The following is a 15,136-nucleotide window of genomic DNA, read 5'->3' as shown; positions in this document are numbered from 1 at the left end:
GGTCTTCCTCCACTTTCCTGTCTGTAAAAATGAGAAAGCATTTCCTACCTCCCCCAGAACAGGGGTGAATTGGTACTAGGAAAGCTCAAGAGGAGAGATGTTTCTTTAGCTCAGTGATGTCAACAATAAAGCTCTCACTGATTTCAGCATAGTAAGGATTTTGTGCAAGGATTTTTCTTTTCAGTTTTATCACAGAAGCAGTTAAGGTTGGAAGGGTTATATAGTGCAACCTCCCTGCTCAAGCAGGGTCCCCTAGAACACTCAGGATTGTGTCCAGATGGCTTTTGGATATCTCCAGAGGACACTCCACAACGTCTCTGGGCAACCTGACATCAAGATTTACCTCTTAAACCTTAATCCTGTTCTGATGCAGTGCACTAGAGGGAAAGCAGTCTGATTGGAAGCAGCTAGAGAAAAAAAGATATTTATCCCAGTAATGAGCCAAAGCATTGTGTGCACCAGTCCAACACAGACACCAGCTTCTGTCAGGAGAAAAACAACTGCTGTGACAGGACCAGGAATAGGAAAGTTATGGTAATAGAGGCTGGGCAAGTGTTTCCTGCCTTGCTCCTCTCGTAAAGCCAGCAAGGGAGGAAGGACTGCTTCCTAGGACACGCTTACTACTGCAGGCTTTGAAATGTGATCCTACCTCAGGAGCGACAAAGTTGGCTGTGTAGCAGGGAGTCATGAGCAGCCCGTTCTCCGCTCTGAGTTGCTTGGCAAACCCAAAGTCACAGATCCTGATAGAGTCTGGGTTTCCTGACTCATCCATGTAGAGGATATTACTTGGCTTGAGATCTCGGTGCACGACCTTAAGAAAGAACAGTGAGAAACAAGTGAGAAGAGGAGGTCAGGGAGCACTGGGGCTTGGCTGCCATTTCTGGTCTGCTGGTTGAGGTAGGTCAAGAGCTCATGCTGAAAATATTTAAGTTTTGGAAAAAAAGTTACTTAAAAGCCTTGGAAAAATGAAGGGAAAAAAATTAAAGTCTGCTACAATGGGAGACAAAATGTTTAACAGCCTCTACTGGTGTATTAAGATGGAGCTGCTGCTCTAAGAGGAGACAGCTTCTGAGGGTGGTCAAAGTGGGCTGTTGTACAAACATCTTGGTGGCAGAATCTCCTGGAACTTGATGGCCCTGAATACTCAGCTGAAAGGTGAAGAATAAATCACATCATGGGAGAAAAGTGTATCAGGGTCTTCTTGTGGTTGTCCATGTGAGTGGCTCACATCTGAAAGGAAGGATTAATTTCGTTCTTAATTTCAAAATGTATTCACACAATTTCATGTGACTGTGTGTTTTATCAGACATGCTGAATTTCAGTGGAAGGAAAACAGCCTTTGTAGCAAGACTGAAAAATTACCATGAAAGCATAGAAGCCAAAGCATAAAATGCACTTTGTTTTAACCATGAAGCAGGAAAAGCAGTAAATATTTGACTAGTTATCCAAACTGCTTGTCCCTGAAATGCAGAAAAGGAGAGACTTTCAAACTGTTGTATATAAAGAGCTTAGACTTTAAAAGTCAGATTTTAACAGCATGTCAGAAGTCTTTCCCATCAGCTGCTCAAACTGTCACTTCATTTGGAGAGCTGAGCATTGGATTTTCTACCTATCTGCTGATTCAGCTACCCTATTTGAAGTGTTGCTAAAAGTTCAGGTCCTGCAATAATGATTGTGTAAGAAGTGAACAACTAATACCTCAAGAAAGTACATGAACTTGAAAATCACTGTAGTGTGGGAAAGAAAATACTACTTTGACATGCTTCAATTCAGTGGAAAGTGAATAAAAAACCAATGACCCTATTTCACAAACCAAATGGAACTATAAATATGGAGATACTTTTTTTTTAGGGGGTGGGAAACATATTTACATTTCAGAGAAGCAAAATCACAACTATTTTGCTATTTCAAGAAGTTGAATTTTAAGAAGGTTGATGCAGCTAAGCCAAAAAAGCAAGGCTTACGCCCTGAGAGTGTAGGTAGTCCACAGTCCTGGTGATGGTGCACAGCACAGCGCTGGCCTCCCGCTCTGAGAAACACTTCTGCCGAAGGATGCGGTCCAGCAGCTCGCCTCCCCGCATCAGCTCCATCACCAGGTACACGAACTTCCCATCATCATAGACCTGGAACAGTAACACAATAAATACATGTCTTGGACACATCAGCTTGGTAAAGGTTGGTCCTTTAACCACAGTGTTGACTTGCTTGTGTGTGAAGTTGCAAGAAGAAAATATCAGCAAATGTGTGGGAAATGGGCTCCTTACGCTCAACAACTAAAAAGAAAACTATAAAATGACTTAAACCATTACTTTTTTCTGGTGTCTGTAGCAGCTTGCTGATTTGTCCACACAGAAATGTAGCTTTCCTGGTTTTCTATCATGTCAACAAAGCAGGCTCAGCTGTTAAAAACAGCACCACTCCACACAGCTTCAAATGTCTGCTGGCTCTCACCCAAGCATTCCTCTCAGTAGTGTTCTCTCTTTCCACTTCCACAGGGTAACATTTGCCATTTCAAATATCAATATTTCCCTTTGACTCATGATCAGATAAAGAACTGTATTATACTGTTGGCCAACACTTGCATCTAATGATATTATTTAGTTTATATTTGCAATTCTGGTGAATATATTGTTGATACCAGCTTGCAAGACATATTTACATTCAATGTCAATGGCAATTGGTAAAAGACATTTTATCATTTAAATTGGAGGACAACAATTTTCATGCCATCATCCTTTATCTAGACTGCAACAATAGGTGGTGTTATAGTCATCAATGCTAAATGTTTTTGGAAAGGAATATAAAAATCTTATTTTGCACAGATTTTGAGATATTCTTTAACACTTTGGAATTAGGTGAGACTTTTCTGAGGGCATGTGATTAGGAGATTCTTATATACTTCCCAAAGGTCTAAACCATAATGTACTGGCTGCTGGTACAAGCAGGGTTTTGTTCTGTAAACTCTGAATTTGACATGGTGTGGACAAGCTTAGGTGAGACTTCAGGCAGCTAAAGTAAAACACCTCTGACTAAAGGCCATTACTTCATTTAAGCATAGTGAAGGATTATTTTTTTCATGTGAAATGCTGACAAAAAATATCTTAATGACTTCTCAGGCTGCTGGAGTAGAAGGCAAATAGTCCCTGGCATTAAAACACTACTGGGGAAAGTCCTAGTGACTGTGTGAGCTCTCCTCTTCCCAGCAAAGCAGATAGCACCGGCTACACAGGAATGGCTGCTGCTTGAGAAAGATCATCCCCCTGCCCAGCAGCACAGCTGTGTGTATTCAGCAGTGCCCCAAAACATCCAGCTAGGGAGATCTCATTTTAAATAGTGCTGCAAACCCAACCAATTTTTTTCATTCTCCAGCACTGTGCCCCCTTGGTTTTATTTACAGTTTGTTAGACAGTAACTGGCGAATTCATAACCTGACCAGTCTTTCCAAACGCTATCCAGTAATTGGTTAAGTCATGTTATTCTCCTTGATTTCCATGGGTCTGGTTTTAGCTTGAACCTTCAACTGAAGAATTTTCCAGACATGGACTAATAAGTGAGCCTGACTAGAAGGTGAAAATCATTTAATGCTGAAGTGTTCAAAGACTACTCACATCTTTAAGAGTAATGATGTTTGGATGCTGTCCATATCGCAAGAGTATCTCAATTTCTTCAGAGGGGTCTCTCTTGCTCTTATCAATTATCTGGAATAAATGAAGGACAGTGTAGTCAAATACCAGTTAGCAGCATGAAGCACAAAACAACCAACTCCTACAGTTTAAACAAATTACTATTCAAAATTCTTCTATTAATCATTATTCTATGAGAGGACAGCTCAAACCATGTGCAAATGCAGTCATGCTGACTGCCTGCCAAAGCCAGATGGAGCAATAATTGGTTTAGATTCTGGAGGCGTAGGTCCTCTTTTTGATGCCTACAGTTCTGTTTACCCATAAATAATGGCAGTTACAAGAAGTGTCATTTAGACATCAAACAACATTGAGAGTTTTAAAATATTCATAGTTTTAAAATTACCTCTTTGACATAAGAAAATAATAGAATCGTAATATTGGCATATGCTTGTATATATGTTGATAAATTAATAGAAATTAATTGTCATATGTATTTGTCAGAAATGAAAATGAATGGACATTTACTGTCAGGGGAGATTTGAATTGAAACTATTGGTAATCATTTGGCTCTTTGGGCCAAGCTGTTGTAGTGAACAACAGAGTGACCAGACATTGTATTTGGCCATGTAACCAAACTCTCTACACATTCCTAAACTGGAAAGAAATCTGCTTAATAGATCACTTCTATGTAGTCAGTGTCTTTTGCCTTATTAGAAAATATAGTAAGACATGCACAATTTTTAGTTTTGTAGCAAAATGTCTTAGAAAAACCTGACATCTGCTGCTTAGAGAGCATCACTGCATGGAAAGCCAGCTGACTTCTCCTCAGTGATTCTGGTACCTATATTTGCCATGTCAGGCAAAGAGCTTTAAGTAATTTGTCCAGTTGAGAGCACTGATTGATGTTTCTCACTTTGCAGATTTAAATGATAAATATGGAACAAAAAAGAATCTCAAGGGAAATCTCTACATTTTGGAATCTCAAAAGTAACTGCACAGGAGATGGTGAAAGACTAATTCTACTAGAGAAAGGAGTACACTAGAAATAGGAGTACGCTATTTTGGCTCTATTTCTTATTGCTACAAAACAACAGCAGTACTTTTGAATAACAAGTTTACCAAAGTGGAATGGGTGGCATTTTCAGAAAATAATTTCCACTATTGCCTTTAATTTCAAGGCTTCCAAGCTTAAATGTGGTAAGTTCTCTACAAGAGCTAGGCACAGAGCACAAATTTTAAGTCATGATGTTAGCAAGGAAAAACCAGCTTTTTGAAAACCTCTTTTGCTAATGAGGATAAATGCCTGCCTGCTTTTTTATAAAATACATGCATTTTTCATGGTTTATTTATGGTGATACAAATTCTACATGAGTAGAATCTTACGCATTAGCCATAATAATGCAGAACTGAATATAAATCAGAGGTTTCATAGTCATTATGACTGGCATGTATGTGTAGTGATAATGATGGTCAGTAATTGTCCATGGCTCAGGTATGCCTCTGAAGCCATATCAGTGATTTGATTCTGAATTAATAGAAGTGTGACAAATGAAAGTGCAACAGGGAGCTGATGCAGGTAAATGGTTGTTGTCTACATTTGAATAAATGAAGGAAAACCTCAAGAATTGGTGAATGAAATAAAAAATTCTGCTGTTGTTCTCCCAGTTTAGTTGAGACATTATCAAGAAGCCAACGAAGCCCTGAATGACTGACTCCATGTGAGTACAACCACAGTGATTGAATGTGTCCCAATCAACCAGTAAGCCTAACATACAAAAAGATCCTCAGGGTCACTTCCTTGCCTACACTGATAAACCTCTTGTCAAGTTACTGGAGTAACTCACATGTGCCCCTGTTAGCATCTGCCTGCCTTGTACAAACCAGCAGAACCTACTGTGCAAATATTACCACCAGTGTGAAGTACCACTATCACTGTGCTGCTGTACTAAGCTATATATTCCAGATTCCTTTTCTGTTGCAGTTCCCTGTGAAAGCAAATATCCAGAGCTGTGGAAAATTTTAAGTGACTATTAATAATGCAGGACTATAAATGCATATATATGGCCTAAAAAAAAATCCAAACCAAAAATAGTCTCAGTGATTGACAAAACTAAAACCAACATAACCTGAAGCACTCTGCTACTGATGTAGTAGCGACAGCAGCAGATGACATTTAATGCTTCTAATTCACAATATGCAATATAAATACAAATTGCAAGACAGTCCGACTAAATATGAATGCTTTTTGTTTTAATGTGTGTGCAACCTGTGATACACTGATTACATGGACAAACTGCCTCAAACTGCACTACAAATCACTGTCAGAGCTGTGAAGGGACCTGCAAAATTCCTCTCAGTCCCTGGGCAGTCTAATTGGACAGACCAGAACCATTTTTCTCCTCCACAGCTAGAGATTGTCACCCTGTCAGTGCCTCTCTTCAGTGTGCCTGGGACTTACACTTGGCCCATGACTGCTAAAGAGGCAGAGGAGGTGTCTGCTGCAACTTCACCAGAAATCCCTCTGCAGCTCAGACTGGCTGCAGTATGTACTGTTTCTTTATTTGTATGTTGCAATGGCTACAGAAGTCCATCAGATATGCCCCACAGCTCCACTGCTATACTCAGTTCTCCTGATCTTTCTTTTCACAAAGTCATAGGTTGGAAAAGATCTCTTGAGATCAGCAAGTCCAACAATTAAGCCAGCATTGCCAAGTCCATCACAAAACCAAAGTGCCTTATCTACGTGTCTCTTAAATGCCTCCAGGGATGGTGACTTCACCATTTCCTTGGGCAGTCTGTGCAGTGATTTATAACACTTCCAGAGAGTTTTTTTGGTGTGCTGTTAAATCCACACAGAATTTCCTGTGGTAAAAAAGAGCAATGGCCACCCCGGTCCCTGTTTCCACTGAGACACTGTATTTTGCATGAATACAGACTCTTCTCTGTTCCTATTTGGGAGAGCCCATGAATCTCCTGCAGTTCTTCCTGTGCAAGCAATGATGTCTTTTCTTTAGGAAACTCATTTTGATTTGAATGCAACTAAAATGTACATATAAACACTCTCTATTACAGAATTAAGGGAAGATCTCAGCTACTAGTCCTGACAATTTGAGTAATATGTTATGGTGCTACTTTTCTATTTCTCTCTTTATATATGTGGTGAAGAAGACCAACTCAAAAAAGCCACCATAATGTATAAGTAACTTAACTGAAAATGTAACATGAGCTCTACTGTACCTTGACCCAGAAGAGCTGTGATGCACAAGGGTCGTCCATTGCCCTTCAGAAGAGAAAGAAACTGAGCCATAAAGCAAATAGACTTTTTTTCTGTGCATTGGACACCCAGGGATTGTTCAGAAACTTGTCTGTGCAAACAGTGTATGAAAGAATTTCAGAGTAAAATGGGCTCAGCACAATCAATAGTGTCATTTGTTCTGAGAGGGGATTTGTTTGTTCTTTAACTATCACATCCTTTGTGTGACTAACTGAAAGGAAAAGGTGTGTTTTCTTTCCTCAGTGGGATTTAGGGCAATAACCTCATGATATTTTAAAATGAGTCAAGCTCCTTTGAAGAACAATATTGAACACTTTCTCTATTAAGGAAGAAAGGAGCAGGACAAAATACTTTCAAAATCCCAATTAACACATCTGTCCAGTTTTTACAAGTCCTTCTACAAGTCTTCTGCATGGAAAAAATAATCTAAATCTCCTTTACTAATGGGTTTTCAATGGATTTAGGCTTGCCAGAGCAGACTAATGAGTATATAAGAGAGTATCAATAAAATTCTGTGTGGGTAAAGCTTTGCTGAAATTGGCACAGCAACTAAATAGACAGTATATGTATTTGCTTGCTGCCTTTCTGTGAAGGTATTTGCATGCTTCCAACTGTGTAGATAAATCTCTTCTAGTTATGCCATTAGCAGATGTTGGAGCCTTCAGCTGTTTGATACCACCCACCAGCTGGGACTTACAGCCCTGCCAAAGAAACAGTACATGTGAGCACTCCCTAATCCACTTTCAGTGAACCAGCCCTGCTAATACAAATTGCCTTTTCCAATGCTGAAATTAACCTGAATGGCTGTGCATGAGAAGAATGGAGAATGGCTGTGTTTCTCACGTGGAGTTCTCCATCACTACAGCTGTGAGATTGGAAAGAGGCAAGAGGTGGGAGGAGACAGTGTAACTGCCTTTCTGTCTGGAAAATGAACAGCCTAAAAGAAAAGGTGAGAGAGAAGCAAGAGAGTGAGAAAAAGGACAGAAAAGAAGCATGAGATACCCTGATGGGAAGAGCAGTGATATGAGCCTGAGGAGAAAGGATGGGGCTCTGGCCAGGCTATGCTTGAGCTAGCAGCAAGGAAACTGCTCTGTTGGGTCTTTCTGTGCTGGGGATAAAGGACCTTGTGCCTCTTTAATGACCAAACAATGAAATGATCTTTTAATCTGCCTTGTCTTCAACTGCCCCAAGTGACCTTTCCTGGCAGCTGAAACTGAGACACCAGAGTGTGAACTGGGGCAGCTGAGGTGCTGGTACAATCCCAACCTGCTGCTCCAGCTGCAGCAACACAGAGTCCAGCAGACAGCAGGGCAGACACCTGGGCATTATCATACCTTGTACAGCCACACCTGAGGCTGCCAGTGCATTTAGGCAGTGGGATGATGTAAAGCTCCTTTTGACCAGCACTAGGGAACTTTGAATGTCTTTGTGAAAAAAGCATGGAGGAGGAAGAGAGTTTTATATGCTTTTTAAAGCGGCTTTTTTTTTGTTTTCTGTTATATGCAGTTTCTTCTATAGGCTGGAGAATAAGCATGGGTTAATCTCCTTTAAGAAGAGATTCATTACATAGTGTGATGTGATAGTCTCTGTAAAAATCCTTTCCTTTTCTGGGAAGGGAGGGATGAGCAAAAGGAGAATTAATTTTGTGTCTGTCCCTTTGCACATTATATCTACATTGTGATGTATTTGAAAATTCAGGGCACCACTAATGGAACTGACTATAGGTGGGATTTGCTTCTCTTCTGAAAAAAAGGAGGTGTGACAGCACACAGATTTTAACCTGACAGTTTCATCTACAATACTAATTCCAATGAAAGTGTCACAGAGAGAGAGTTCTTCAGTTCTGTGCTACTGGAAAATGTACAGGTTTCCATTTCACTAATATTTCCTCCTAAAAATAAGGTCTATTCACGCCAAGCATCTGTTTTAATTTGGTTCCTTTTTTGATGTCAAATAACTCAAGTTGGATGAAAATCACTGCAGAAAGGCTAATATTATTTAAAAGAACATGGTATAATTTTAAATTTAAGAGGTCTTCAAGGAGAGCTTTTCCAAGCCTAATAGTTTCTGAGGGACTATTTGCTGTGCTATTAGTTTTGATTAGCTTCAGAAATTCATTCTCTCTATCCATGCTTAAATCTTTCAGGAAAATAGTGAAAAATTACTATTAAGAAGAAACATGCCCAATTAGCAATACTTTTCTGAAATAGGGACTGCCCATCTGATCAAGCTGTGCAGGTGAGACATTAAACATTTCTGCACACAGAGCACGCCCACTTGCTGACACCGTTTGCTGACTTAGCACTCCTAAGCTGTCAGCTGGAACTGTTAATTAACTGCTCTTGTTAATTGGCACTTATATGGTAGCACATTTTCTAAGCAGAGCAGAAACATTAAGAAATTTATTTCAATAGCACCCATGAAACAGAAAAGCTCATTTTAGGGAGAAGTCTTCAGTTCTGGAAGCAGAATAGTTTGGTGGGAAAGGCTCTGTACTCAGTCTGCTCTGCTCAGCAGACAACCTTGGATCAGACTGATGAGTTTTCAGTCCATAAAATAACTGCAATGCTGCTCTCACCTTCTACAGAAAGCTTCAGAGATGGAAACCAGTGAATCATATTCAGAACTTATAAAGGGGAAAAAATATTACATCAGTATGGAAGACAAATGCAAGAAACATAGTTTGAATGGCCCCAAAAGAGAAACAGAGGCACAAAGGACCAAATTCTGTCCAAAATACTTTAGGTATTTGGCAAGCAAATCAATAAAGAGAAACATGATATTATTAAGCTGTAGAAAAACTGCTGCCTGATTCTAGGTCTCAGAAAAGATCTAGTTAGCAAAGAGAAATAATATATTCTCACATTCTTCAGAGGTTCAGCCATGCCAAGGAAAGAGACACTGAGAGCTTTGTGATGAAATGGGAAGGAGGCTGCAGGAATCCTTACACCAGAGATTTACAACCACTACACATTTAAGATTTGCTTAGAAACTGAGATTAAAAGGTGGCCTGCACACATTTTGTATTTCTACCTGCCCTCTCTGATTATTTAGTTAAGAATTTAAGCAGTACTTCGACCCCATTTACCCCAAAAGTCAGCAATGGCTCTTGCTGCTAGAAACAAGCTGGCTACTTGTAGAAATGCTCAAGCCACGCCTGCCTCTCTGCCCTGCCTTCTCCCACATCCTTCCAGCAGAGCCCAGCACTCTGTACTGGCCTAGCCTTTCTGAAGCTGTAGCTGCAGCTATTCAAGCAGTGCCTCCTTGGAGAACTGACTTATTTCTTTGGGGAAACTATCTGGCAGAAAGCATTGAGTCAGAGAATATGCTGTGTTGAAAGGGACCCATCAGGATCATTGAGTCCAACTCATATCTGAACACACTCAAAACAACAGAGAAGTGAGACCCAATGAAGCTTTGCAGGTATTCTGGATAACCCAAATTTTAAAAAATGAGGACACCATTATGTTGCCTCCTGTTATGGTGAGTGTACATAACAGCCCTGGTGCAGGGTGGAAGTCAGGCCCTTTGATTAAGTTTTTGGAAAGGGAAAATCAGGAAAGCCTTCAAGAATACTCTCACAGATCAGATGTAAGATCCTCATAGACAACAATAATCTATCACTATTTGCTGCTTCATCCATTTTACTGTAAATCATTTTCCATCACATCTAGAGGACACCCTCCATGCTGTTGGCACTCTTGTATGGCGACTAGCCCTTATTATGGCTGTTAATGCTGGTTTCTTTGCAGAGCACTCTAGAAAACAGCCCTTCCTATGCCAATTCAGAGAAGGACAAAGATTTGTGCTTAAATCTGCTCTAAAGCCTGTATCTCCTAAATGGCACCCTATAGGCTCCCGAATTTTGTGCCCCACTGCCAAAAAGCTTGAGTATGCTTCAGACACTGTGAATGTCTGGGCCACGTTATTTCCTGATGCCCAGCTTTATAAAACAAATTTTATGGGAAAACTTGTAAGTGTTTTCTGTAATTTATCAAGGTAAGAAGGGGTCTTGTACCTCTGACCCTGCATTTTGTAATGCTACATTTCTACTACTATGACAAATCCAACTGCTTGGCATGTGAAGGGAAAGACATCTCAGTAATTTCCTTGAAGAGTTTGCTTTACCAACTGCTTTCACAATCAGACTTTTTTTCCCTGAAGCTCCCTTTTTTAGCTCCAAGACATTCTGTCTTCCCTTGCTGTCTTTAGCAGCCAAATGGTTGTCATCCATCATTTATATCATCTTAGAGATATTTATAGATTTTGATCACATCCCACCGAGCTCTTGTCTTACATCACACATACTTGTAGCTCTCTTGATAGAGCTTGCCTTGTAATTCTTGCATATTTTCTGCTACAGATTTTCTCTAATTTACTTATATTCTATTTGAAACCATAGATATCAAAAGAGCACATGATCTCACAGGATTTAATATTCCTACTCAGGTGCTACAAGAAAAACTCATTTATATGCAAGCATGTTAATATGATAGAAATCTATAGGTCTGCATATGAACTGTATTAATAAAACTGTAACTACACTAGCAACATATTTATGAAATACTTGTCTGGTGCGGGTATTCAAATATTTGTATTTCTGTTCTGTGAATTATTTATTCACTGAACACTGAATAGCTGCATTACATATTCGGGGAAGGAAAGCAAATAGTAATGAAAAATTTTGGCCAGACTGCAGTCAGAAACACTTTCTCAATAAAATATTGGAAAGTATCTATAAGTATTGTTAGTATGATCTTGCAGAGGCAAAAATATATGTTTTTCATAGATAATTTGATAAGCCATCTTGAGGAAGAGCAAGGACAGTTAGAGGCTTCTGGAAGCCCTAAGCTGGCACTCTCATTTCCTGTCACTTGACTAGCAGACTTTATAATGAGGTCATTGTACATGACATTATATTCTTCCTGGTGCCATTTTTTCCCCAAGTGTGAGATGTGACAGAGGCCTGCTCTTACCTGCACAAAGCTGACTGTGAAGCCAGCAAAGTCAAGGGGGGTTTGCATTGCTAGGGACTGAACAAGAACTGAGACAGGACCTCAGCATCTGGTCCATGCCCATGCAGCCCATCCTCTCTCTGGCAGAGTCCTGGTAGTGCTCTGCTCCAGCAGCAGGTATCTTCTGCTAAATTTAAAAGGGATGCATTACCAGTGGCTCTGGCCTGGAGATTGATGCACATACCCTGGGGCCTGACCTCTGTACCATGTTTTGGGGGGCAATTTTGGACAAGCAGTGGTTGAGTACCTGCTGGTTTGATAAGCTGGCAGACCCAGGGCCAAGAAATCTGAGGTCATCTAGCAAACTTTCCATTGACCTTCCTATTTAAATCCTGATATATATATCCATTTTCCACCAGACACTAAGTACCTCCCAAACAGACAAAAATAGATACAAAGCCTTCCCTGAAATTTCCACTGTCTGTTTCACTTTAGATACTTTTTATGGTTAAGGAGAGACAATTTTAAGCAAATCTCTCTAGATCTACAGACACCTTAACTTTCAAGGAGATTTAATGATGTTTGGACTGATTTTTTTTTTTTAACTCTTATTTCACTAAGTAAGATTCCTATTTTCTTTACTGCATTCAGCACTAAACTCCTGACCTAACCATAGTACAGGCTAAGGAGAAAATACAGAGACACTAAATACTACTGTGTAACCTCGTGCCTTCAGATCAGTGTGCAATTTTATCTACTTACACCAACCACCTAGAAACAAACTAAGATCATAAACATCAATAGAAGAGGAAAAAGAAGTTTAAGGAAATTGTGAAAAAACTCTGGAATTTAAATGGGTTTTGGTGACTATGTCACTCACTATTATTAGCAAATAGATATATATAACCAGTTTGATTACACAGGCCTGCTAACACTAGCTGTCCTGAGTTACTGATTTCTATTTATTGATAGCATGCTGACATCACTTCTCTGCTGGTATCAAATTTTTGTAGCTAATTAAAATGCACCTTCTCTCCAGTCTGCACACACCAAAACATGATAGATAGATGTGCTTTCAGTGCTTTGCAGCTACCAGAATTATACATGAGCTGTAGCATTCACTCAGACTCTAGCAGAACTTGTATCCCAGGGCAGACACAGACTGCAAACTTTGGCTTTGCTCACAACTGTGGAACATCTGGAGCCAAACAGTTGGTTAGTACATTACAGAGATAGGGAAAAATCATGAGATTCACATGTGTTTCAAGATCCAAATTCCACTGTAATATTGGCATCTGCAAAGTTGGACTTGTCAATTGGGAATATCTCTAATGTATTTTTCTTCTTCAAAGGAGGGAAAAATGTATATCCTGTTTTTAGGATATACAACCTAGTTTTTTGCCATGCCTCTAACAGCATGGAGGGACTGAAGACCCACAAGACTTAACCAGCTGGATATTCTGAAGAAAAAGCCAGTTGATATCAAGGGGTTGAATCTGGCATCTAAACCACCTACCTCTGCAATATTGGGGGCAGTATTGGGGGTAGCATTGGCTCAGCAGATGAAATTTCTACTTGGCTATTATCCACCAGTAATCTCTGCTGGGGGTCAGGAGTCAGTCTGAATAGACAAACCTTTAGAAACAGGGAGATGAAATGTAGTCCTTTTCTAACTTAATCTGGCATCAGTAAGGAGCACATCCAAAAACCCAGCTTGAAAGCTTCACTAGTGCTCCAAGCTTGAAAGCTGTGCAGTAGTTTTAAGAAAAGAAAAACATTTGGAATATGCTAATTGTATCACATCTCTGGAAGGTTTTGAAAAATCTGATTCACCAAGTATTCTGAACTCCAAACAAGAGCTCTTAATCTGTTTAGGCTTCCATTTTAAACTTTCTGCCACCCACAGAAATCCTACCATCTCTTCTAGCCTAATTCTTTTACTTAATTAATTTATTCCCTAGAGATACTGATGTGACTTAATACTTTGATCTTATTTTCCTTTGCTTCTGACCTCACCATTACATTTATACCCATGTGAAGTTTGTAACTATGACTGACAATGCCAGTTCTCTTTGTTATTAAAAATCATTAGGCCTGCTGTAGTCAAGATGGCCAATATTATAGCAGAAGAATCTTAAACAGAGTAGAAGTCCATCAAAGGAGAAACACTCTTTTTTTCACATCTCTCTTCTTTCTACCAGAGTATTACGAAGCATCCACCTCAGAATATTCTGTGATTCAGAAGAATGAACAAATCCTTACTTGTATTTCAGAGCTTTTTACTTTTTTTTTTTTTCACTTGGGAATGAGATGGAAAGAAAGTTAAGAGTAAAATTTTAAAAGCTCCTCAGAGTATGTACGTGCAAGTAGAATATGACACATGGACTTGCTAAACCAACATCTACCTGCACTGACCTAGATAGGTGGTTACTAGTTTCAAGGTAGACTCAATTTGCAGGAAATTTGACTGTCTACAGGGTTTTCTCTTGCAGGGTAGTGAAATGCTCTCAGAAGTGGAGATATGTCTGAATTCTGAAATATTGCACTTAGGAGCCGGAGGGCATGTCTAAAATAGCTTTAGAGTTTATTATTAGCATTTCATTTTTACAGATGACATGGAAGAAGAGGGAATAGGTTGCAAGAAAACTCTTTCTTCAGCAGGCTCCATGATTGGATTTACAGAGGCAGTACAGCTGCCTACAGATGCAGAGAGGTGTCTGGGGGAAATTCCAAAAGCTCCTCAGTGAGCAATGTGCCTAATCTCAATCAGCTCTGAAAAGAGTGAAATTCCAGACCTGTTCAAATGCTTTTATAACACCAGCAAAGAAATTCTTTGCACTGCTAGACATCTAATTGCCTCTACAAGATGCCCTCCAATTAGTAGCAGATGGCCAGCAAAAGGAAAAGGGATGAAGTGTTTTGCATTTTATTAAATATGTTCTGCTTCTGGGCTAGGAAAGGTTTTGCTTTTCTGGCTGTGGCTCTGACTCAAGTTACTCTGGCCAGGTAATCTCCTGTCTCAGTAAGACACCACAGAACAATATAAAAAAGGTGAGTGGCAGGCTCCATGGAAGGACTATTTATTTACACAGTGACATGGTGTGTGTCTTCCCACAGTGGTGCCACCACGTAATGTCCTTAACTCCTTCCCTATCACCAGCCTCCCCTGAGGGAGAAGGATGATGTTCCCTGAGGTGTTGGCAGTTCCTCTGAAAGAGGGAGCTTTTAATGAGGTGTTCAAGGCAAATGGTGCTGCTGCCTATCACACAAACTGTCACTGC

General features: G+C 39.9%; 1 protein-coding gene across 1 annotated transcript in view; it reads right to left on the bottom strand.

The window, feature by feature from the left end:
* RPS6KA2 (ribosomal protein S6 kinase A2) overlaps nucleotides 1-15,136 on the bottom strand; it is a 157,136-nt gene that overhangs the window by 10,879 nt on the left and 131,121 nt on the right. Inside the window, exons 15-17 of the mRNA XM_053938453.1 lie at nucleotides 3,609-3,698; nucleotides 1,965-2,123; nucleotides 650-811 (exon numbers count right to left, since the gene is read on the bottom strand). Of these exons, the coding sequence (XP_053794428.1) occupies nucleotides 650-811; nucleotides 1,965-2,123; nucleotides 3,609-3,698 (411 nt within the window). The remainder of the gene's footprint in view (nucleotides 1-649; nucleotides 812-1,964; nucleotides 2,124-3,608; nucleotides 3,699-15,136) is intronic.

Source organism: Vidua chalybeata, chromosome 3, assembly GCF_026979565.1.
Source record: "Vidua chalybeata isolate OUT-0048 chromosome 3, bVidCha1 merged haplotype, whole genome shotgun sequence".
NCBI lineage: Eukaryota > Metazoa > Chordata > Aves > Passeriformes > Viduidae > Vidua > Vidua chalybeata.
This window is presented reverse-complemented; position numbering and strand designations above follow the sequence as displayed.